The sequence below is a fragment of the Falco rusticolus genome, chromosome 2 (assembly GCF_015220075.1).
Source record: "Falco rusticolus isolate bFalRus1 chromosome 2, bFalRus1.pri, whole genome shotgun sequence".
Lineage (NCBI taxonomy): Eukaryota > Metazoa > Chordata > Aves > Falconiformes > Falconidae > Falco > Falco rusticolus.
The window spans coordinates 86068403-86094929 of record NC_051188.1 but is presented as its reverse complement, the minus strand read 5'-3'; the positions used below and the strand labels follow the sequence as shown (position 1 = coordinate 86094929).

At 39.5% G+C, this 26527-nt stretch overlaps 1 protein-coding gene across 18 annotated transcripts in view; it reads right to left on the bottom strand.

The window, feature by feature from the left end:
• The window catches only part of DMD (dystrophin), a 1095710-nt gene that overhangs the window by 35412 nt on the left and 1033771 nt on the right, over positions 1–26527 (bottom strand). For 14 of the 18 annotated variants that reach the window (XM_037376983.1, XM_037376984.1, XM_037376980.1 and 11 more), the window contains 7 exons: positions 23319–23520; positions 19876–19961; positions 17141–17298; positions 8907–9073; positions 6690–6801; positions 1505–1641; positions 695–733 (listed from right to left, as the gene is read on the bottom strand). In XM_037376983.1, the coding sequence (XP_037232880.1) occupies positions 695–733; positions 1505–1641; positions 6690–6801; positions 8907–9073; positions 17141–17298; positions 19876–19961; positions 23319–23520 (901 nt within the window). The remainder of the gene's footprint in view (positions 1–694; positions 734–1504; positions 1642–6689; positions 6802–8906; positions 9074–17140; positions 17299–19875; positions 19962–23318; positions 23521–26527) is intronic. The other 4 variants (XM_037376985.1, XM_037376982.1, XM_037376998.1 and 1 more) reach the window with 1 other exon arrangement.

Genomic DNA, 26527 nt, shown 5'->3' with positions numbered 1-26527 from the left:
AAGTATATATATCTTTAGTTTATGCTGAGGGTATTACTACAACAATAAGACAATGCACGTGCAGGAATGGTGCAAGAATGAAAATCCATTTCATAGCTGAAAAATCCTGTTTTTTAACTTCAGAAAAAAAATACAGTAAACATTTCCCCATTTCAACCTGTCTTGACAAATCTTACTGTACCTAAAGAACTAATAAAATACTCATTGAGCTTTGGATTAATTGGGGCATATGAGTGTATGAGTGTGCATGGTTGCGCGTAAAACCAAATTATAGCTTTATATACAAAACAATGTCATTCCTGACACTGAATTAAATCCATCAAGTTCAATTTCTATCTTTCAAAAAGCATTTAAGAATACATTCAGAGGAATTGACACATTCAGAAACACAGGCTTTTAAATGACAAACTCTCAAAAGCATTAGTAAGACTGCACCAAAATCCCTGTTAATTTGATGAAAATACATACTCCAGAAAGAGTATACAGTACACAATCCATGACTGCTGGGAATTCCTGGATTTATCCCATTCTACTCATTTGGGATCAAAATATTCCTTCACAGAGTGCACCAAAGAAAATAACCATAAAGAAAGAAGGAAATGAACTTATGCAAAACTAAACAAAGAAACAAACAAAAAAGTGAGGGAACGTAGCAGCAGTAGCAGCAGCAGCACACTCCAGCAAAAGTACTCACGCAGAATCTACTGGCCAGAAGTTGATCAGAGTAACAGGACTGCAAGACAAAAAATGAGGAGGTGAAGATAGAGGCAGAAGAAACTCAGCAGCAAAATAACTACAGAAAGGTTTAAAGAAAAAATAATCACAACTAAAAAACAGAAATCTTAACAGACCAACATGAATGACTGTGCAGAGCAACCAACCAAAAAGAGGAAAAAATTGAAATCAGAGAGAGAGAGAGAGAGAGAGAGAGAACAAGCTGCGTGCAATTGCCATTAAACAACTCATTGAACTTGTAAAAAAACCCAAAAAACCGAAAAGGAGGTGGGTTAACTCATTGATTTCTCCATGTGCATCACTATTGCTCTTTTTCCCAATAAAGACATCAAAGTCATTTAGTAAGACTAAATACATAGGGTGAGAAAAGAAGAAATCAGCTGGGAAGCTTGCAAACACAGTAGCTGCATTAAAAAAATAAAACCACAGAAAGTAACCCATTTGGAAGAAAATAAAAAATTAATGAAGAGATCATTCATCTCCAAATTGCCATATCAAACGTAAAAGTTTATAAGGCTGTCCGTAACATGGCAAGTATTTTTCTTTTGCTAACTGAAGTTGTAAGTTCCTGTACGAGGACAGGAGAAAACTGATAAAGACAATGGCAATTGGAATCCCAGCTTGTGTTTTCCTGCCAGCCAAGGTTAACAGAAATGAAAGACATGAAGAGGCTTTATGCATTTAGGAAGTGAAGGGAATTGGCACCAGCTGGGGAGCTCACCAGAGCATACCAAATGAATTGCTATTTAGACACTTGAGAGCTACTCACGTTTCCATGTTGTCTCCCTCCAAGACAGTTTGCACAGGCAGGTAGCCCATTCGTGGGTGCTTTGCAAAATATCTTTTTGTTCGAAATTTGTTTTTTAGTACCTTGGCGAAGTCACGGACATCTTCTCCCGAAGTTGTCTGAAAGCCACAAATCACAATGAAATCATCTTTCATGAGGTTATTACAGTTTTTCAGTTGCCTCTTCCTTTTCTGGGTCTCTTGGAAGAGCTGTGGCCACACCAAGCAGAGCTACCAAACGCCCGGCCTCCCAAACTGCATATTTTATTTACTTATCACCGTCACCTTACAATTTACTATACAGCAACACTGCTAGTGGGGAGGAAGGAGGAAAAAGGGAAGCTCCAAAACCCCCTGATGGGCTCATGCCTAGTCTCAGGTGGTTTCAAGAGGACAAGCAATAATTGGACAAGAATTTGTCATTTCTTCACCTGACTCATGGGACTCTGGCTGCTTTTTGTTCAGCACTAAAATGGCTGTAATGGAGGATACACAGCTGGTCTGTGTGTCCAACTAGCTGCTTCACTGCCTGGATCCTGACTCTTACTGCACACTCGTCATCTACATCTCATGGACTCGTCAGTCCACGAAAGTCAGACCAGTACTCTCAGTATGCCTTCTTTCCAGTTTCCATTCTCAGCCTACTCTGCCATTAATATTTTGATCAAAGAGAAACAAAAAGCAGGCGAGAGCTACTGAAAACTCTTAGATCAGTTATGTCTTCCTCCACCTGTTTAATCTGAACCTAGCAGGCACTTAAGATCAGTACCCTGAGGACAGTACAATTTGCACAGTTTTCTACTCTCTTGCCTGTAGTCAGCTTTCCTTGCTGCTGTAGAGACCAGCAGAGGAGCACAAAGTGGAATTAAGTTTCCTAAACACCAGAATGAGCCAGTAAGAGTTCAAAGGATGCCTGCTGGGAAGATGCAAGACTTCTTGTGAGCCTGATTAAGAGCCAGGCAATTTTCTGAAGAATTTTAATGGAAGACTTCAGTTACTGTAGTCAGGCAGCACTCCCTCCTTTGTCTGCACCTCACAGAGACACTTGACCCTGAAATACTGCTCTTCTACAGTAAAGTAAGTTCTTCCTGACCCACATAATGATACTGCTTCTCCAGTGTATCTCATCTGAAGGAAAGAAATGAGGGAAAAGTTAATCTTTCTGACATTTTCTAATGAGTTCTATGCCTTCTGTTTAGAGAGGAAGGAGGTGCTGGGACCTATCAGTCAAGCCAACCTTCAAAGAACTGCTGAAACACAGAAGTATAGATTTTTAATGAGGGCCTGGGTAGAAAAATTAAGGATGCCCTGAAAAATAATCTGCAGAAAGACTGAAATGCATTAACGGAAAGGACAAATACTATCCCTGTACTGACGACACCTACAGGCTCCATTTAAAGCTGGAAATAATTTAGCCCTCTTTCCAGTCAGTTTGGTAGGAAAATTTGGTGTGAGCAAGGACTGGCAGAGAAGTGACACAGCAGAACCTATAATCCAGTACAGCAGCATCTGTACTTTCAAGAAACTGAGATAATGCTCAGTAATATTAGATATAACTTCCTCAATACCTCCAAAGTAAAAACATTTTGGGAAGGGAGGGATTAAGTACGCCCAGACGACCCAGAGGACTCCAGAAAGGGGATTTACTGTGGCGGCCTTGCATGCCTCAGCAGGAGGGAATTCCCTCTGCTGAACGCCATCTGCAATGCCTGCTAGGAGAGCTCCTAACCAGGTCAGCATCAGGAGAGCCCACAGAGGACATCTGTCAGGAACAGAGAAATATTTTTCATATTTAGTCTTGTTATAAATCGACTAAACATAGCTTTCTGTCCAGTGTGCTCACCTGTGTCATTTATAACCATTTATTCCTGCCTTGTCTATTTTCAATATTGTGAACACTTTCCATTGCATTTGACGGTAATTTGGATTAAGTGTTTTCAGGTAAAATTAACAATAAAACATTTTTTGCTTTGACCTTCCTGGGGATGTTATCCCCGCCTTGTTCCTCTGAACAGTCTGCATGACAACCAACCAGTAAAATGGTGGCTTTGCATGGAAACATCCCGATCTACTGGCAGCACAAGAATCCCAAGAAGAAAATATGTCTTCTAGTGACAACTAGAAGCACCACACAGCTCTCATACAATAAAACTGCCATTTAAAAAATGTTCAAGGAGCACAAGAAAGGCAAAGAAAATGTGATTATTATGTGGACAAGTTGATAAATGGAGGCTATTTTCAGCCAAGCTTTCTGATTTATCCACAGTTGGTTTATTACATATGATTTTCAGAGTAAATTCATCCAAAACAAAACTCTTAGTAGAACTGGGTTACAAGGAACAAACCGTGGAGCTTCAGCATCTCAGCTCTCTTAAATCAAAGTAATACACAGGCAGCTGGGTCGCCCACGTTCCAAAACTATTCTGAAACCAAAACTATTTAATAAGAGATAGTAGTTCTTATTCACATTAAAAGAACTTTACCACCATCTGACTCTTCCCAGTTTGGTTTAAGAAAGTGCCTTGCCAACCCCCCACCTCAGACCTCATTCCCAACTGTAAACACTAGCTGTAGACAGGTATCTTGGTTTGACATGCATCCTTTCTAACAAGGTGGTTTTTATGCTGGTGTGTCACTGTTTGTTAAACCCGAACACAAAAATGATCCTATGTTTAAATTCCAAGCTAGAAGTTATATTCTACGCTTTATTTGAAACCTCTTTAAAAGTCACCCCTCTTTGAACAATAAATTGAGCTGCATGGCTTTCAGGAATAATTGTAATTTTTCTGTCTAAATGAAAATTAGGGAATTGCCTTGCCCTTATTCTGCCTCAACCTTTTGCAGGACACGAAAAGTCATCACATCCCTCAGAAATTTAGCATGTGTTTTTAAATCTCCCCTAAGCAGAATTAAAGTCTGCAGTGCTCCAAAATTTCCTAGAAGTAAGAGGGAGGGGGAATAAAAATATCAAAACACTTCATTGTGCACATCTAGCTATTGCAAAGAGATATCAAAGAGGGCATCACATGTCTTCTGTCTTCCAAAATGCATTTTTAAGGTGAGAGATTTGTCTGCAGGAAGAGGAAAAAATGCTCTGCCACCTGCATACCTCTTTTCATTCATTTAGAGAACAATTACATACTAGACATGATAGCTTCAGTGGATGTCTTGCTCAGTCACACAGTACTTGGGTTTATTTTTCTAATAGCAGCAACACAAAAAAAGATCAGGGCTTGCTGTGCGTCACATTCACACATAGCCCTCCCTCCCCTCCTTTAATCCTTCTCTAATTCAACTGGCTGCTGGTGCAGCCAGGCACAGCATATTAGCATGGGCTGCTGGAGTTCAGGATTCACATAAAAATGTACTGGCTGTGAAGCATTCTTTATTCTGATCCAGCAATCTGGATGCAGTTGCAGGTTTTCTGTTCACCACCATGTTCTCCTACTAGTAACCTGTATTATTAGGGAGAAATGTGCTAGACCCCATGTTGCAATGAGTTGCTGTAGATTGTGGGGGTGTCTCATAATCCCTTTTCATTTCTCTCTCCTCAAAACACATCCTATGAACAGGTTAAGAAAACAGTAGCAAGATGCTGGTTTGTGCACTCTATGCACCATTCATGAATCTCCCATGTCGCTCATTAACAAGAGTAAGAGTGGCAAACTGCAAAATTCGTAGCCAATTCAGCAAGGAGGTATTCAGCTGCAGCTGGAAGGAATGCTCTAACATGGTCAGTCAGTTGGTTGCTCACTCAATTTCCCTACAATTCAGATCATGAGATTCTGCTCTAGGAATGCCTGCAATCGAGAAGTCTGTTCAGACCTGCCCAGGCAGTGCCAGCATTTCCTTCTGACTTGTATTTCAGGCAAATCACCCTTTCCAGTAATCTCAACCCCTGAGGGACAATGCTAAAAAGCAGCAGCCAATGAATACCAACAAAAAAACTAGTAAATGCACATTAGTTGCCCTTCCAGAGACTCAGATTAAATACTGCCATTTAAATGCTACAGTAAAAATTGATAGATAATGTAAAAAAGTATCAATAAATTAAACCCAACAAAAATACTGGTTCTGCTTTACAGTATCATTTTAGGGGGATATTTTTTTCTCTATCTTTCCTAAGTTTCCAAGAAAAGCTGAGTCTTTATTTCATTTTGGCCGTGTTTTTTTGTTTGCACAAAGATGTACAGACCATTCATATGAATTGATGAGGCTAGCCCATATATAGCTTTGATGCTTTTCACCATTTATATCTGACCAGCAGATGAAAAGGTCCCCAAGCGTAGGGACCATCCCATTACACCAAGAGATGACAACCAGAGAGTACACTGCTTCAAGACCACCACAAACAATAGCAAAGGCAGCTGAAAGCTCAGTCATGCTGCATTGTAGAAGGACAACTTGAGAGATCCTCTAATTTATGCCCTTCAGCACTGGTCATGAGTGGCCAAAAAGAAAAAAGGAGCACACTGAGAGAGTAATACGGAATTTCCTTTGCCACCTGTCTGGTACGAAAGAAACATTTACACAAAAGTGATCCTTTTGGGAGCTGTGAAACAAGGATGAAGACCCTCACCCCACCCTCAATGCAAGACATGTGCATTTGCACTTCATTGAACATGCTGGCTTCCAGTCTTCAGAAATTAAATCTAACCTGCTACCCTTGAGAACTTCCCTCATATTTTGTATCATCAAGTGATCATACAATAGAAAGGTAGCACAAAATAATAAAGAATTTAAAAATGCAATCATAGTGTTGCAGGGAAAACGAGAAGCAGCAACTTGCTGAGGAAAGGAAGAAAACTCTTACACTAATACAGAGAAAACATTGCGACATATGATACAAATGAATATTCACACAAATCAAGGCTTCCTGCAGGATCCATAAAGTGAACTATGGCACTGAACATGGAGCAAGTCATTAGCATGCAATAACATATTACGACACAGCACTGTACAAACAATGAACTTCAATTTACTTCAAACCACTGGAGCATCCTTTACTAAGCATCAGAAATTGCTGGCATGTATAGTATAAAAGGTGATTTAATTATAGGGGGGGAAAGAAAAGCCACCCAAATGCTCCATTACCTTGCACATAGGAAATGAAATCTTTCCTTTCAACATAAGAAGGGACAGTATGGGTCAGTAAAACAGGTACTTACTGGTGTGCAGTATTCCACCATGGGATAGTGCATTTTATGACCTTTTGCAACACGGCCAGAGAAGAAGCAACTTTGGCAGATGTCATAGTTAAAGTGCTTTAAACTCCTATACCTGAAACAGGAAGAACACAGCTTCAGAGCTCTGTATGTGAATGCTTCATATCAGCTTGTCAAGTTTTCTGCATTACTTTCTCTTCCCTGAGATTTCACACAGAATGCAATACTGGGCAATGCTCCTCTGCCACCGAGGGACAAGTATTGCTGCCTCAGATGTTTATCAAAGATCTGAATCTTCAGAAAAAAAATAAACATTGGGCAACAGCGAAGATTTCTACACATTCTCTCAACATATGAAAGACATCATCATGCCTTTTATCTCTGTAATGGTAATCTCAGTTCTTTTGCTCTTCATCATGATTCTGAACACACAATGTCCTAAGGAACTAAAATTCAAGTAAGTAATGCCCTCTTCAACAAGTCACTCTAGCAAACTCCTAAGTGCTGCATACAAGGCAGGAATTTGTTTGTGTCCTTCCTAGCACCTCTATCAAAACAATTTTCCTGTATGGCATTCCATCCGTGCAAAACTCCGAATGCACTTTAGGTCTATTATTTAATCTCATCAGCTCTATGAGGCAGCTAACTGTTGTATCTGCTACGCTGAAGTGCTTCAAAGAGCCAGAGGCATAAGGGTTGTCTTGTTCCAAGTACACGAAGCGGTTCAGTCACAATGACCTCAAAAGAACATTGTTTTACATGTACTGAGGCGCACAGTATTAGCTTTCTGAAAGCCTTCCAGTACAGTATCTTTTTGTCAAGTGCGTACACAGGGTTTCAATGACTTGCAAAGGCAGAGCAAAAATCTGCGACAGACAGATTCTACTGTCATGATAATAGATTTCTTATATAAATTTGAGAGACAGATGAGATCAGTCAAGTAAAATTAGATGCAAACACAGGGCTCCAGTGTCCACTTCCTGAGTTCTCGATGCTCACTACAGACTATCCATTCACTTGCCATCCTCTGATTTTCGAAGTGCTGCGTTTTTCAATTCCACCTACTTGTCTTTGGCTATTTATACAAAACCATGTAAATAATTCAGTAGTTCATAAACCGTATCTGGGAACAGGAAAATCAGACTTTGTGAGTGTGCTGGACTACTCACATCCCATCCCTAGCTCTTCCTTGGTAATATATAATATATCCCAGTATAAATATTCAAGGGGAATAAAAGCAGAAGGAGAAGAATGTAGCTGATTGGAGGAACAGCCTCACTGAAGAAAAACTCACTTTCAAATCACAAAGCAGTACCTTCATTATTTCCCCTGTTTCCCACTACCTGTGAAACTGCATAGCAGAAAGCACTGCCTCACTACATGCATAAAAGCAACATTCATACTCTCCCAGGTTAGAGCAAAGTGATTTTTCTATGTGGTACTGCTTACTGCTGTTGTCTTTCCAGGTTTTAGAAACAAAATTACATAAAGCTCTTTGTAAACAACATGATACCACAGAGGGAGAAATGCCAATGGTGAAAGAAAACAGTGCACAAAAAGGACAGAAACCATATAAAGCAGCTATTGCGCAGCAAAGTGATAAAACAAGTCTAGGCATAATTGAAAGAGAGTATTTACTTAGCCGTTAAGTGGATTCTCAACAGGCATACCAACACACAGCCATTTTACACCACAGTGACTTATTCATTGCCATAGTAACCATGGTGTTGATCCAGATGTTTAAATAGACCAGCAACATTTCCCCCACTCCAGGTTAATGTTTCACCACCAACATTCTTTCTCTGAGAAATGCACATGTAGCTTTACACATCCACAAATTTTCAAGGCATTCCCTTGCTTTATACCATGACAGAAAGCAATTCATTAGGATCCAATTCAGATAAGGTAATGGCATGTATACGACACACTGAATGTAAAGCTAATTGTTTTAGTTGTGCAATCCACCAATACTTAGGTTGAGACAGGGAAAGGTTGGGACACAGAGGAAGGGCCATCCCTTAACTGATAGATGATTTTTGTCCTTTTCCACTCTCACAACACCGTACCCAGTCTAGGTGTCACTCTCCCCCATGTCCCATCACAATTATTTTTTCCCTGAAGCAAATGCGTAAAATCGAGCACATGATTGGCCCAGAAATAAGCAGATCTCTTGATCCACCAAGCAGTAGTACACATGGCGGAAAGGGAGCGAGTTGGTACCTGAACCCAATAATCGGGCACTCTTTGCAGATGTTACACTTTGCTTGGTGTTTGGCGGTCTCAGCAGCAGCCACCCTGTGCAAGACGGGCAGCCACACCATGGACTGTGGTTCCAGCCTCATCCAGTCGAGGAAGAGGGCCGCTTCGATCTCCGGTTTGTTGTTGGCCTGTAACACAGGGGGAAGACAGACAGGGGCTGAGCACAAGTGATCTCTCTACTGCCAGCTAATTGACAGTTCAAGCCATTTGCTTCCTGCCTACTCCAAATCTTTTCCCTCAATATGCTCCAGATTTTTCCCATCCAGCCATCCATTAAAAAAATAAAATCAAAATAAACTCCAGGATCCTGCCTTCAAGCCAGGAACTGAAAACTATTATTAATGTTTCAAATGTCTCTTTCTTATTCCCTGTTACAATAGACAGCACTACCATGAACTCTATCACAGAGAAAATCATCCACTTACATGATCACCTGTGACGCCTGATCTCACGTTTCCCAGCTCTCTTACCTGAGCCTGCATAGCACTGCTTCTCACCTATTTTAAAAACAGTTTGTGTTATCCAAGCCCTAAAAACTGCACATCTTTTGATCAAAATTCCCTTCTTAACATCCTTTGTTACCATACTTACCCTTCTTCAAAATGTGTGCATAAGGAAATCATTCCAACCCCTTCTCAAGGCTGTTGTTGAAAATGTAAACTCTCTTCCTCCTTAGATGCCCCAAAATCTGTCCTCCCACCACATCATCTCTAGATTTCCCATCACTGCTTGCAAACACAATACAGTTTTGCCCCACAGAATACGATCGATTCAGCCTCACATTCCATTACTTCCCACTTCTGCCTCTTTGCTCACAGCAGAAGAGCCTATAAACACTTCCCAGCAGACTCATTCCTCTGCTGCCTTCTCATCACATCCTAACAAGTGTGATTATTTCAGGTATCTCTTCTATGCTAACTTTGAGGCAGCTCAGTCACAGAGCTGAATACCACTGCAGCAGGCACCACGCATGCACCAAAAAATGGTCTATCATCCCTACCCAGCAGCATCTATGGTATGGAAAAAGAAACAGCAAAGAGATGAGAAACACAGGGCAACGGGAAACAACAGCAATCTGTCTGCATGGGTAGGAGCCATACTGTACTGGCAGGCTAGTCACTGTACAGAACAGTGCAGAATAAAGGCAAAAAGCATCCAAAGGGATTTTAAGGAAAATAGTGGTGATGGAGTCAACATTTAGGGGGAACATCTCCCCGGTGTGCAGGGTGGGGTGAAGGCAGCACAAGCCTGTTAGAGAACCTGGGAGCTGGTTTCAGTGCTGAAAGCGAGGCAATGGATCAGGTGGGAACAGCAAAGGGCTCGGGCAGGGAGGATGCAAGGGAGGATGCGTCCACACAGGGAACAGCCCAAGCAATGAAGTGGGATACTGTTCCACTCCATTTCTCTAAACCACCACTACGTGCTAATTCAAATTCCTTGAGACATTTTCTTCCATGCTACCCAACAGAAACAGCATATTTATAGGCTGAATACGTTTAAATCCACAGTTTTCCTTTTTTTGCTAGGCTTTCAAATACAGCCCTTAGTGAGCCAGTCTTTTGTATTTCAAACTTCACAAGGCAGACTGTCTTCCTTTGTGGTTCCAAACCTATTTGAAGCATATAAATAAATAATACGTATTAATGTATCATGTACATGGATCAAGACGAATAGGGGATTGAGTGCTGGGGTTTCTTATGCTTGCTCTCAGTTATTCTTCTAGTTTCTCATAAAATCTGAGTTTAGTATGACCTAGCTACCTTATTTAACTAAAACAGCAACGAATGGAGAAAAAATATTACAACTGATCTAAAGCAGAGAGAGCTATAGGGAAAACCAATTAGTTGTGTGTTTTTGGTTTTTTTTTTTAAAGCTAACATTGTTTATAATCTTGACAAACAAATTAACTGATCAATATTTGAAAACTGAGAAAAATGCAGTCTCCTAGACAGAACCCCTCGTCACAAGAAAGATGTAGAAAAAAATACCCCAGAGTATCTCCTGAATAATGCACTGCATTAAAATTGACTTAAAATGCTGCTGCTATACTTTGGTTAATTAAAAATGAAGAGATTTTTTGTTCAGGACTTTCTTCTTGAGATACTAGTTTGGGAAACCATCTAAAGATTCCTATGACTGCATTTAAGATGCACATATACGGATTTCTAGTACAGTTATACACATCCTTTTTGGACGTTTGGGGTAAAACCATCAAACTGCAACATATCTACAATTATTTAGATAAAGACCCTCACAATGTAGTATTCACTACAGGTCTTAGATGAAATGGAATAACCTTTTTTGTTTTCACACACTGAAGTATTTCTGAAGGCTTCTGCATTAAATCCTACTTCTCTGCTTTTACATCTAGCTACAGAATTTAGGAATACCCCACAGAAAAATACAGAGAAAACCAAAAGTATAATAAAGTCCAGCCAACACTGACAACAGAATTTGTTCAAAACAGTGGATACTGCCTTCTGCTGCAGAACACTAGCGAATTCAATAGAATTAAATTAATTCTAGAATTCTCCTAAGAGAAAGGCGTATTTAAAAAATATGATCATTTATGTGTCTTTTTTTTCAGCTAGCAGCCAGGGCAGTAAAGCGGCTGGGAAGAGACCTTCTGTGGCTCACTCCATGGGCCAGCATCAGCCAGGAACTGCACTGGGAAACCATTACCCTGCCTAGCAGACTACACTTTTTTACAGTGGTCCTCTAAGCCTCAAAGAAATTTTAAGAGGATCCCTTTACTATCCCATTTCTAATACAAAAACATGAAGTGTACGGAAATGCTGCAGTGCAAGCTGCAGTTAGAATAAGAATCAGCTGCCCAAAGCACTGCTCTCCACTTGTAGCTGCTTTAAATTTGCAAGGAAAACGTTGCAGCGATGAAAGACTTTCTGTAACACCCAAAGATCTATTTTAAGTCACTGTCTATTGCCAGCAGTCCCAATAGCTGCCTACCCAGAGCTTAGCTCGCCGGCTGTACAAAACCTGTGCTCAGAGAGATTAGGTGCATTAAAATGTATCAGAACTGGTTCTGAATTATATTACATGAAGATTTAAACCCACGTGGAGAAAAGCTGGTCAGGGTCACACAGTACAGGACAGACAGTTCTTGACTGTTCCCTGAGCTGTTACTACCATTTTTTTAATACTCTCTAAATCCAGTAAAGGCAGCAGCTAAAGATTTTACATAAGGGAAGAAGTCTGAATTCATATAGTTTGATTCTGAACCAACAAGATCAAGCTGTAAAGAATATTAATGCTTCTTCTGAACACATTTCTGTGCAACTCCCAATTTTTATGGTAATAACAGAGTGAATCATGAAGTAAAATTCATAAAGCCCTTTCCAGCTTACAAATAACAATTTGTTATGGGGGGACATTCAAATTCATTATGTTCCAGACATCTGCTTTTCAGTATTTATTTTGCAGAAACAATGGGCAAATAGGAAGTTGGGTGGTGCTAGCAACTTCATGCAATACTTGGGAGTTGAATTTTTCCGTCTTTTCCCCTCTCTTCCAGTGAGCAGTTTAAAAATTACTCTATGACATATTAATGTTATAATGTGAAATATGCTCCAAAATACAATTGTGATTTTACATGAACAATGTAGTAAGTTTTTGGGACAGTGTCAGAGAATATAGCAGAAATTTCTGGTAACATTTTTGATGAGCTACATTCTGTTTATGTGCAGCATAGGAAATTAATAGAAAATAAATCCACACTGTTAATTTAATGGTATTTTTCATATGGGATAGAAAGCTTTATGTTAGTCTAGGTAAATATTATTTTGGACAAACTGAACTGAGGAATTCTTATGACTTCTTAAAGTTTAAAAGTGCAGAGCAAGCCATGAACAGCAGCCCTGTCTCCCTGTTCAATCTTGTCTTCCACTCAAGTGTGTTCATGTCCTCTCCATTGCTGGCTGGTAAGAAAACAAAAGTCAAGAATTGTGGCAGAGACAAGGGCCGTTTCATGGTCCAGAAACAGGATTATTATAAAGGTAACTTTGGGTGATACAAACCGCTTAAATCTGCCTCGGCCCTTGGAGCAAATGCTTAAGGATCATTACTTCGATCCCTTACGTTACACTTGATTGCGTTGACTACTCTAGTCAATGTTTTTAGTGTTGTGGCAAAGAGTAATAAAATAAAAAGCCATGAACCCAGAAGTGAATTAGCGTACAGTTTTATATCATCCACACTTGAAAAACATCATCTTCCTGCTCCCTACCCCCTATCCCTTAAAACCATTTTAAAATAGTTCTTTAAAGCAGTTCACTTGTAGGACTCTTCAAGAGTGCCTCCCAAAGTCAGGCACAGGTTCGCAAAATCTTCCTGAAATAAAACCAGAATTGCTGTTTTATGACATTTACAGCATAGCAGCTTGAGGATGGATTTGCTAGTTCTCTCAGGCCAGCTCTCCCCTGTCAGAGCCAAAAGCAGAAGAAATATCCTATGAATAGAAACAAGGGCTGCCTGAATCTCTCTAAAGAGATCAAGCCCATCAACTCTAACACTGCATTTGTAGGTTAATTTCATATAGACCTCTATATAACTATATATAGCGGTTTGTACATAGTATTGACATTTCCTAAACATTAAAAACAAACAAACAAACCAACCCACCCCTCACAAAACAACTACCCAACCAACGACACTATCAGGGTCCTGGCACAGGATTTACAATACCCAAACTCCACCTAAAAGGACTAACAGGCGCCTATTTCAGTTTTTATTTGTCTGTGTAAATACCCTGGATTTGGACACATTTAAGTGGTTGTCAAAGCCAGGCTGATCTTGCCTTATTATTGATGAAGTACAAATCTAGAAGTGAAGACTGTACAACACAGAACATCACAATACTTTCCTCTGTCAAAGTGAAATAGAACAAGGTTTAAAATACAGATGTGAATTAAATGTACATATTTTACTATTCCTTAGCTTCATCTGTACTAGTTTTTCACATCAAGTACTTCATTTCAAATACACCCTCAGAAGAAAGCATACTTAAAGCAGTTTATAACCAAAAACCAAATACCCAAAATTTTATTGAGAAACAGCAAGAGAGATTTTCATCCAAGCTGCACTCTGTTTTCACATCACATTTCTTAAACATCCCAGTGTCACAGTGACACATCCAAGGCAGTGATGTGAATTCCTAGGTCCTATTTACACTATACAAGGAAAGCATATTAATAATTTTCCACTGTGATTAAAACACAGCACGTGTGTCCTTCAGTCCATATCAATTCCCTATCCTGTTTACTTAAAAAACATACCCATCACAGAACTCAAAGAAAAGCGCTTTCATGCTGCAGTAGTACCGAATTCACTCGATTTTTCATGGATATATAGCCTGCTTTGATGCAGTCCAAGCCCAGGCAGAACTATATAGTCTTCAAACGGTCATTAGATCAAGCTCTTTGCTCTCACTTAAAAATATTTTTTCTTTCAAATCTCAAAGCAGAAATTATATCCCCCTGCACCGCCTAAGAAAGGTGAGTCCCGTAATATCCTTCTCCAAACAATTACCATCAGCGCCTTCCTGTACATAAAGAAAACTACGGAAAGCATGAGTTGGTGCTGAGGGGACGAAGAGTAACAGGGCAGGAGCAGCAGCCTGCGCTAAGGGGACCTAGGCTGCTGCCAGCAGCTGGGCTGGGAAGCCCCACCTCCCAACCCTCATTCCCAAGGACTCACACTTCAAACTGAAAAGCAGGAGAGATCTCCCCTGTTATCGCTGGGAACAGTAAACATCCCCTTTTTTTCTGCTGTTGCGCAGACAGACAAGGCCGTTGCCAGGGCACCTAACCTAAGGGGGCTGGGAGAGCCATTTCTGAAGCACACATTGTTGCAGACTCTGACATGACTGCAATTTATTGCTGGCTTATTGTCACCAGAAAGGAAAAAAAAAAAAAAAAAAAAGGAAAGAAAAAAACCCTGAAGAAAAGCATTCTTCACTGTGGGCCTACAAAGAAAGACTTCATTTAGCTTCTACTTAGTAATGTAAACTATGAATCCTCAGAATATTTTTAAAAATTAAATTATCTCACTGCATCAAAGAGGCTGCCAGGAGCCCTGTGCAATCCTCCTTGGCTGCCCAGCTCCTCCAGCCGCTCCGTTTCTCAGGCTGTTCCCTGCTCCCCACCCACCTGTCCCCAGCCTCAGGACCCTTGTGTCCCCCATGCACCACCATCCTACACTGAAAGGATGTCTCTGTGCTCCCCTCCTCCCTTTCTTCTGGAAAGGTCTTATTTGTTCCCCCATCTCCTCCATTCCTGACTGCTCCTTTCACTCATGCCTCATTCTAACCACCCTTCTGCTTCCTCCATCACTATTATTCCTACTACTGTTCCTACCATCCTTCCCTAAGGATGGCCCTTATTTTTCCACTCCTTAGTTCCTTGTCCTTCCCCTCCATCAGGGCTCTCCCTACGCTTCAATTTCTGCTCCTGTCTCCAGGACTCCATCCCACCTATTTTTGTATTTCTCTTCCTCGGTTGAGCCTCCCTCCCTCTTTCTGGCCCTCCTAGAAGATCATCAGTTCTGCTGCAACCCAGGTCAGAAACCACCCTCCCACTCTGCAGGTTAAAATGAGGCTACACCCAGAGGAAAAAGAGAGGCATTCAGCCCGCTGGTATGTCTTCGTTTCTCATCACAATGTTGCTGACTCATTTTATTCAAATAAACATTTAGTCCAAGGTCTTCCTACTTTATAAAAACTGTTTTTGTGTGCTTCATCACTATGAATTTTCTTGTTTTTTGCTTAGTATAAACACACAGGACGGCAGCTGCCTTTCCAAAAATATGTGGTTTTGTTAGATTCCAAGGTCACTTCCCTTATCAGTTTTTCAACAGTGTTCTAAGCGCTGTTGCCATTCACTTGGGAAAATGACAGGATCCAGTGAGTCCTAACTTCTGAGGAAGGTCACTTGTACAAATGACCTTTAGACCACCATTTTGTGTTGGTGTCACTTGGAAGCCCAACGTGGAACTTCAGGTTTTAAAGCCACAGCAGGGTCTAACCCAGCTATCAGCATTACTATGCATAGTTTATCAGCATGGGTTATCCACCCAGGATATGGCCCTATAAAACATTTGGAAATGGCATCAAATATACAGATTAGAATTATAAAAGGTCAAGATAGGAACGATGGAAATGGGAAATGTAAATCCTGTACAATTAACCTGTTAGAAAAAGTTTACAAAATACAGAAAGCAAACATCCCATCACAACCGAAGTTTGTGGTGCTTTTAGAATTACATCCTTTTTCATAGTCACCGTGTCTAAGAAGACTACTTCAAAGCATTAATATTCATTCAAAAAAATTTGCTGTGTTTTGCTTGCTACAGAACTAAAACTACCACATAATGAAACTTGAGCAGCAGGCAAAAAAGCAGACAACTCCTCCCCCAACCAAACAAAAAAAATCCCCCGAAGACAGTTAGGGGATGGGAAAAGAGCATTTCTTCCATTGTAATGTAGAAGATGCATTGAGAGTTAATCACACACCATACATTACCTCCCCTCCTCTACCTTTTCATTAAGCAGCTGTCTTCATCTTGTGCATTCTGTTGATGGTTATGATGAAGGATGAATAATTCCCTTAACTCTCTTCCTCCCCAGATTAAATAATTTATAAGTTTGAAAAGGAGCCTCCACTTTGCTGTGTACTCCTCAACAGACAGGACAGGAATTCTTTCAGTACTCTTTAAAAAAAACTGGAATTATCCATTCAAGCAGTGGAAGAAGCTCAGTGAGCACTCCACTCCTCACCCCTAGACAGCATTGCAGGCAGTTGCTCCTTTCCTATTGCTCCCCTGGGCGCTTGGCTGTCACTAGTATTTATACGCCCAAAATTTACATTAACCATTGTTGTTCACCTATATGGCAGCAATAAATGGTGATCTATCTTCTATTTGCAGGGTTCAGTTACAACATAAGCCTTGCTGACAATTATTTGCTGTTTAGATAACAGCATAATCTGGGCTTCTTCCACCACTGCCAGAGAAACGGGCTAAATCAAACACAACTTGTCAAAGCAATCATTTAATACACTAATGAACACCACCATTACAGGACCCTCAGTATCCTAAAGATTTTCAATCCTCATCAGAATGGACAGCCTACCTCGACACAAAATATAACTCAGAAAATTAACAGCAAGCACACATGAACTTACAAACTGGAAGCAGCTTCTGACACTTGGCTCGATATTGCTGCCCCCAAAGGAGGCAACTTCCCCCAGCTGCCGAGGGATCTGGATGGAGTCGTGCAGCAGGAGCCCCAGACGGCGCTGGTCGCAGAAGCCAGTGGAGCTTGCCACTTGCTTGAACAGGTCTGGAGGAAGGAAAAAGACACCAAAGCTAAAGCATCGCTACTGGGATGGATGCAGCAAATAGTGCTGAAGTTTGTACTGTTTTACATGCTTGCAACTGCAGTCAAGAGCCTTGGCGGACACGAACACAAATGCGTCTTCAGTTTGGCTGCTTCTCCTCCCATAAACTTCATTTTTAACAGCATTATTGGCTTGTAGCTGGGAAGAAAGGCCGTTCTAACACAGTACCTGTGGCTTTACTGATAATAGCAGCTGTGATTCTGTAACACAGCTAACCCAAACCGCAAGATCTTTGAGCCACAACATCATCATATTTTTAAAAATACCTTTTAACAGTAAAATAATCTCATATATAGATTTGAGCACATATATATATAGTGCTCAAATATATAGCACATTTTCAAGTCTTAGCAATCAACATACAACGCAGAGAATCCATTTTTCTTTCAGATGAGTTGAACCGAAAAACAAGAGCTCCTAAACTTCAATACATCATAATCTTTCAATCCAAGAGTATTTCTAAAATGAAAGAAATGCATTACAGTATGACAGAACCTGCCATCCACTGGGAATGTTAATATCATATTAAGTTTTCACTTCTGGAGTGAAATAAATGTCACTTGAAGCCATGTTCTGCTACTGCAACATTCTAGAAAAGAATCCTTAAAGGACACGATTGTTATACATTTGTAAGCCCAGTTTAATTTGGTGGGAATTAATTATACTACATATACATCAAGGAGGTTTTAGAGTTCATAATAAGAAAAATCAGGTGAGCGTTAACTGAAATATTTATTTGGTAATATCCCTGTTGACAATACATGACTTGAATAAATTCTCCTTACTTTTCAATGAGTTAAAACCCAAAAAGAGTGTGAAAGGTGGCTAGAATAAAATAATGCTCCTTTTTTGGAGCCCCCTTAATATTTCACCTGACACCAGGGATACAATTATAAAGGTGCTTCAGCACTGCTCGAGATAACTTTCCTAGCACTGCTTTAACACCTGTTTTCTTCAGAAGGAATAAAGGAATAGATTGAGAAAAGTTTATTTTTTAATTACATGAATTTCACTCTCGCCACGTCTAGTTTTATAATAAATAAATTTTGGGATAAATCCTTCCATCACCTTTGCAAGCCTGAGGACTTGTGCTCTAGCACAACCAACTCTGCTCTGCTGCACAAATGAGAGAAAAATCTTTAAGCGGTGTGACTCATCGCACACTTGCAGCAATAATAACAGCAACTGCACTATGACTTCGACATGGATGGTGAAGCCAGACCAAAGCCTGGCAGAAACAGTTCCTTGTCTCCCACAAAATTTTCAGCTTTCAATTTCCACATTAAAACATAAAGTGTTCTAAAACCTAAAAAATGGGGGTTATGCATTACCGTTTACACACACTGCAGGAGACTACGAAATATGAATAAATGTTTTCCTTTATAACTTTGATAATCCTCAATGAAATATCATTTTGAAAAATATCTGTACTGAGTAATTTTCTTAAAAGATTTTCTGAATGCTTTTTCACAACACCCACATGAAACATCTAGATATCTAAACTGTGACATTCATAATGATTGCCCTAAAATCTGATCCAATTATACAGTCATGCACAGACTCCATTGTTGGAACTGTCTGTTTTCTCTTTATCATTCTTTAGCTTTCATTAGCAGAACAACAGAATAATAACAACTTATGAAGAATTGCTATGGTACAGGGTCAAATCCTAAAGGTTGGGGTTTTACTGGTTTTTTTTTAAATGCATGGATGAGTAATACCAGTTCATTTAACCAGATAGTTACTCTTGAGAACTACTCTTACCAGTAGTTGTTTTCTGGATCCTAGCCTCTGTTAAACAAAAACTTCAAGTGGAATTTTTTCAAGTTTTTCAGGATTTGGTCCATTAAAATATGCAAAACTTGCATACCTTTAGTAGTTATTTAAAGGTAGTAACTATATTTAAACACAATGTACTTAATAAGACCCAGACCACGTTGTGGAAAACATTTTGAAAAGTTAAGGCATTTTAAAATGGTGTTAATGCAAGAAGTCCTGTAGGCACGCATTTTTGTGTTTGAAGGTGTGCTAAACCAACGGCCTCCAAAGACGGGTTCTTGTACCACAGGGAATGTGCAAGAAAATCCATTAAGGTGCAGTAAGAAAATATTTTTTGTTCTTTTAATAAATTACATAAAAAAAATTAAAAGTGTTTATTTCAACTTTATCACATACTTTTTAAATTTTTTTTCTATGTTTTTTAATGTACACAACATTTTAGTGCAGTAGTACATATATACAATTTATAAATAAATATACATCTCTTGGGGGTGTATGCTCAAAAATTTTTTACTGGTAGGGGTGCGATCAAAAAAGTTTAGGGATCACTGTGCTAAACTACATAAAACCATACTGAACAAGTCACTTAGAAGTATAAGGTGGAGCAAATTAACACATTTGGCATACGGATCATCTAAAAGAATGTTTCTGTATGCTACTTAAACGTTCATGCAATAAATAGGAGGAATAAACACAGAACAGATACATAAAGTAAACCCAAAAGGATTACATTGACTTACATCTGTATTTATCTTCCAGGTGTGCTTTACAAAGGGATACAACACCCGTTTTGAAAGATAAGACACGGATCCTTCCTGTTCGACCCCTAACAAAAAAGAAACACTGGCTGATAATATGATCCATTCATGTCACAATTTGTTTACTATAATGAAGTTCACTGCAGTACCATAGTCATCACAAATGAAGTCCCACATAGAACCAAGCTGCACAGCACATGCTGCCCGGTCATAGGTAAGCTAGAAACGGAAGATAAAATGTTGTTCTGGCTACACAGGCATAGCTGAATTGGATTGTGCTGTCATATCAATTCAACGAGAAACAGCCTCATTTGGAAATACCTCTTTTTTTATGAGTAAGAGTAAAGAGTATTTACCTCATGCTTATTTGATCAGGCTTCTCTACAAACCACGGCTGAGCTATTCTCAGAGAAGATGAGGTCCTTGACAGAACAGCAAACCATCCCTTTTGCCAAAGACAGTACAGTTTCACTTTCATTAGAAATGCAATGTAGCAGTTGTTTTTAGAACGTCTTTGCTTACTGCCTGTCAGCCCTGCTCTGACTTGTTTGAGAAAGCAACAGGGGGCTAAGCACAAAAAAGCAGCCTCTGCCAGCAGTGTGCACCAACACAGGCACTTGTAAGATGTTCTAGTAGATGATGAAGTTTGCCTAGAAACCATGAGAAGGCAGGCAGGCTGTATAGTTATGCTGTTAATAACAGAATGTGGTTTCTGAGCTCTTCCTTGCTGCACTCAAACCTGTCCTGCGCAGCGCCGAGGGGCTGGTATGCTCCACATCAGTCCCTGTGCTGCTTCTGGTCAGCCTTCCCCTCATGCTCACTCCTGCCTTATAACATGCCTGCGCTATTACTTTTGTTTTTTAATGTGACTGTGAGAAAAACACCCTCCTTTGTGTGGCAGGTGACACAATGACAAACTTTCTCATTTCTCAGTCATCTGGTTTAGCTCAGTTCACTTCCAGTTGCTGGCTTCCCCCAAGACTTGTATTTCTGACAGCAATTCAAATATATAACATCTATTGCAAATGAAGACATATAAAACATAGAAATTAATGCCCAAACCCAACATTTTTGAAGCAGGGCCTTATCAATAGTTTTGAAGGGTCACCAGTAAGAATACCACTGGTAATAAGATAAATCACGTACAGGCATGCCATAGTCATGCATCAGGCTGCACTGTTTGGCAAAGATGCACGTTGTCTTTTTAATCCTATGAAAGCATTGTAGGAGCTAACAGTGCTCATTTACCCACCCATCTCCCCTGCAAACACATGAAAGGTGCAGAAACAAACCGGTGGACAAAGCTGAATTTATAATTTGCAACCCTTTAGTAAAGAATCTTGTATTTTTCATCACAGATAAGCATTTGTTGTTTACCTATGCTTTCCACACTCCACTCCTCTTACTCCTCTCCCTCAAATCTTTTCCAAATTAATTATCATTTGTGCATTGAGAATCTCCTCCTGATGAATACCAGGCTCATGCAAATTATACAAGAGAAAAATGTAGAAAGATGATTTCTCTGCAAGGCATATTAAATTGAAACTTGCATGAATCCTGAGTTGTTAGTTCACTCTCCTCTCCTCCCAAGTCAAACTAATAATTTAGCATGCTACTGCAAATGAGCATGAGTGACTGATCAATTAAAACAAATCTAAAACGTACTGGATTTGCAGAGCTGTGCTCATAATTAGATCAGTCATTGACTGTGAATTTGATTAATATCTTTACAAATGACAGTTTTCAATTATAAGTAAAGTAAAGATTCAGTACATTTAATTAAATGTCTCCACTACCGCTATGCACTTCGGTTGATCTCTGCCTATTAAGTTTACAATGAAAACTAAACACATGTAACACCAAGGTCACTACCCTCACTAGTGTAATTCAAACCTGAATTTTGGAAAAAAGCTACAAGCTTTCCTCACACATAAACCACCTCTCTGTTTCACTGTGTCCTGCAATATGCAGCTCCCTAACATACCTAGGGAATTGCCTGGAGGCAGCCAATTGTGATTTCTAATGCTGTTACTTCCAGCACAGTGCAACATAAAGAAAACTAGATTGGACCTGGCAAATCTAAACTGGATGGTCCAACTCAGGGGCAGCCTGTGTAACGAACTTTAGTTCCCTCTCTGCCTCTAATGTGGCTGATCTGGATTCACATCCTGAGCACCTATTTTTTGTTTGTTTGTTTGTTTTTTCCTAACTGTATGTCTTCATTTATATGTTATGTAGAGCTGATGATAAATCAGAAGTGGATCAGATTTCTGTGAAAGCCAAAGGAGATTAAAGACAGGAAACCTGGCTCTTAAATTAATATGGCCCCATTCCGTACTACCAGTATCCTACGCAAAATATAATGTAGTGGGCAATTCACTTCACAGGATACTGCAGCTGCTAAAGAGGACCGTAGCAACTGGCTTATCACAAGAGACTCTGTACAAATGTGCACTTTTTTTTGCAGGTGATCATCGAAGCTTCAGTGCTGTGACAAAGGGTGGATGGAAGAACAATGTTATGGCACTTCAATACAGTTCAAAATGTCAATGGAAATACAGTAATTGTCCCATGTCCTTCCTTTTCCACACATAAATGGTTCTGCCACAGTACTGAGTGTGTCTGGCTGAAGGTAGCTGATAAGAACTTTAAAAACACCAATAAGTACTTCTACTGAAATTTTTTTCACTACATTGACCAAATACAAAAATAATGGCTTATTCTAAAGTTAGCTTACAAACGTGTGTTGGAATTTGTCTATGTGTTATGAGCAGCATCATTAACTCACTGAACAAAAACATCTGTAAATTTTCTTAAGGTGAATTTACTCTGTTGTATTTATACTTTTAGGCACACTTTAAATTTTAGATTAAATATTTCTCATCTCTGCATCTCCTGACTACTAAGGGCTGCAAGCAGATTAGATTAGGCATGAGCGTCTTCCATCTTTGAACAGCAATTATAGATTGAAAGCTATACAAAATGAACAGCTCTGAAAAGGTTTAACATCCAGAAGTACAAATGCATGCAAGTCTGTATGACGGTGTTCAAACTGTTGCTTCTTGATAATTCTCTTGAATTTCTTTATCTATATAAACTAAAAAGCCATACAAAGCCATGACCTGCTGAGAACATGCAGTCCCAGAACTGCTCCAAACACAGAACTCTGCTGAAAAAGTTCTGTTTCCCAGCTCTCTCATTATTTAGCTCAGTAAATCTAGGATTGTAAGCCTAACCGAGGCTGTACTGATTCAGCTAAATGCAGCCATTAAACCATTAGGTTTATTAAACTTTCACTTCAACTATTTACGCAGCTTCAAGCCGTTCATGTTATAATGAGGCAGATGGCTCCTTACACCTTCCCCCTCCCCCCGTGCTATTCAGAAAGCTTCTGAGCACCCCATGTTCAGAGCACCCATACATACGTGTCGTAGACATTCAGCAGCCAGTTGAGGCACATGTCTACGCAGAGAGGAACGTTGACCAGGTTATTGTGCTCTTGTTCCAGTCGATCATAAATGGTGGTCAAGCAGTTAATGATCTGCAGAATATCCATCGGCTGGTCATTTTGTTTGAGGTTGTGCTGGTCCAAGGCATCACATGCAGCAGACAGACTCAGGAGATCCACTGTTACAATAATAATAATTATTATTAAAAAAGCAACAATAAGATGTAAGAGAAACAGCGGTTGTATTACCCATACCCGAAAAGTAAACAGAATAATTTACTTGGCTTACACCTCTGTCCAGACGTTGTTTTATGTTCTCTGAAAGCCAGGTGTAAGACTGGTTTCTAGACTCCTACAGGTGCACTGTTTATTCAGCTGTGGTCTTACAGAGTAGTGTTTATAAAAAGTGAAATCTATTTCATTTTTAGCTGTAAAGTACCTATTATGCTATTGAATCCTATGAAAATATCACACATAAATTACTATGTAAGTAAAAATTACAAATTTCATGTTTTATGTTCCTACAGATAGACAGGCTAATTTTTGACTACTGCATTCACGAAACGTGCTCTAAACATAGCACACATCATCTGCTTTCCTGAGATGTGCCATCCATTTCTTACAGAAATCGAGCAATCTCAGCCAAAGAAAACTCCACAAGGAATATACAAACAAATCACAACTGAACCGGGATTAACATCTCTCGTTACTTTTCCTCTGGGAAGAACAGGGAAAAGAAGGTTCCAGAAACAATAAATGGCCTATTTCAATATTTATTAATGAAATTTATCCATTTTTAATTCCACAGAGCATTTACATTTATAATTATCTCTATGACTTTATGCAGTAAGACACATTTAAACTTCGCAGTCAACATACAACTGAGTTTTTTTGTCACAGACATTTAAAACCACAATTTTTCTTCCAAACTGTCAGTTGCATTTTGAAATTCAGATGTCCAAGGCAAAACAGAATTCCCCTTCCTCATTGCTTAAATTCTGCACACTAACATTACCAGCAGCATCACACGTTGGGGGTCACCGAATCAGAGAGTTCTGGGATGTTGGTTTACAAAGTAAAACACTAATAAGAACAAAAGAAATCAGAAAATTTAGACTACTGACACAGATCTTCCCGCTACCACATGAAAATAGTTTGTAAATCCTTGCAGTGAATTTCCAGGGTGTGAGCAACAGCAATGTTAAAGCCCTGATGCCGTTAGTCCTGCTCACACCATGAGCAATCACAAAGTGCAGCATGATTCAACATGACTCAAGGCAGTAGCATCTGGCCCAAAATGAACTGCCCAAAATCATTCAGAAAAGTCTTCACAAAACTGGGAAATGAACTCACCCAACTGCAAGACCAGTTTTTCTCTCATGGGAATGAAAATGTGCTTTCTTGGGTCCTGGTAAGCAACACCTCTTGGTAATGTAAAAAAAATAAAAATAAAATAATAATAATAATAAAAAAAACCCACGTGCAGAGGCTACATGCAGAACTCCATATCCGTATAGGAATTTTTAAAGAATGTGATCCAGCTTAAGGGTGTATTTGCCAAATTGACACCTGAGTATCCTATTTTACCAAGGATGAAATTGGCCCTTTGATGTCCTAGTGGAGATGAAAAATACTTTAGCTGCAACACAGGGCTGCTTGGTAATGCAGCATGGACAGTATGCTGGGATTTCAAAATTGCCAAAGAAATTTCAGGAGTGTAAATTTCATAGGAAATCAATAGGGACTTCTGCTACTAAATCCCTTCAGCACTTCTGAAAATTTCATCCTGTGGGCCTGACATAATCTGTGGTAGAGTGAATAAGAAAAGCTTGGAATGCTATCCTCATTATTGTAACAAGAAATTTAACTTTGATTCTGTGGTTTTCTGCAAGGTTTTATTGGAGTTTTACTTTTTTCACATTAGCATATAGATATTCAAAGAAAATAGTTCGGAATATTATGTTTAACCTACTAGCATATAAAATATAGCTATTCTAAGGTCAGTGTTATATCCTGCAAAAGCACATTTATCAGACCCATTCCTAGGAGTCTCTGAAAGATGCTTTCCTTCTAATAATTTATTAGCCAAATTGGAAATGGAGCACTGCCTTCACAACACCTTTAACTCTGAGCTTTAGGCTGAACTCTCAGCTCCTTTGAGACTATGAATCAACAGTAAATAAATGAACCCCTCAGGCACCCGAGTGGCAGCTTAATTATATATGCAGCTGCTGCTAAACATGGGTCACACCACTTTGCGAAAGCTTTTCCCACTAATAAGCAGCAACTTCTGAAAAACTTTTCACTCCACTCTTCATCAGCCTCCTGCCCTATCTTGAAGTTAGTAAAACATGTTCATCTTATAACAAGCAAAAAGTGCCTGCCACCATGTTCTTCTTTAGGAAACTTCTTTTCATGGGAATAAGAGTGGCTCTGGCTTTTACCACAATAAGCTCCTCCTGCATCTTTCCTAGCAAGATTAAAGACGGGGGGGGGGGGGGCTCTCCAGAACCAGGAATTGCATATTTGTTTCCTGAAAGCAAATATGGAGGTCCCGTGAATGACAGACTCACAAGATAAGCCTCAACAGTCACACACGTATTGAAGAGTCACATGTATATTTGCTGTCATTCAGTGATTTGCAAAGCTTTAATTGAAATAAACTTTATGCTTTGCACCTTTTGTGTGTTCTCTGCCACTGTGTTATTTTCTATTTTAAATTCCAAAACTTGTGTAAGCAGTAGCTTCTACCTTATTTTAAAACCTAAGTCATCTATACAAGTATTTCTTTGGCCTCTAAGGCAAGAGAAAAAATGTTAAGATGTTTGTACCTAGACACCAACCTATAGCCAGACTGCAGGAAAAGTATGAAAGACCACCTGGAATAACTAACCAACCGGAGGACAAAAGTGACAAATAACAGGCAGGAGAAAGTATGCTGTCACATACTGAACTTAGGGAAAACTCAACATATGGCTGGTGATAAAGTATGTAAAAAAGGTGTTCCCAGAATGCAAGATCATCTCCTCTGTAACCTGCTGCTGTTGGCTGACACATTAATTTTATACACGGTAGATTAAATACATTTTTTTTAAAGTAAAAAAGCACCTTAACAGAAGCTCTTAATATTTCCTTTTGCTGCATCTCCAAGAAAAGTTTGTGAATACATCTCATTTTATTGGCATC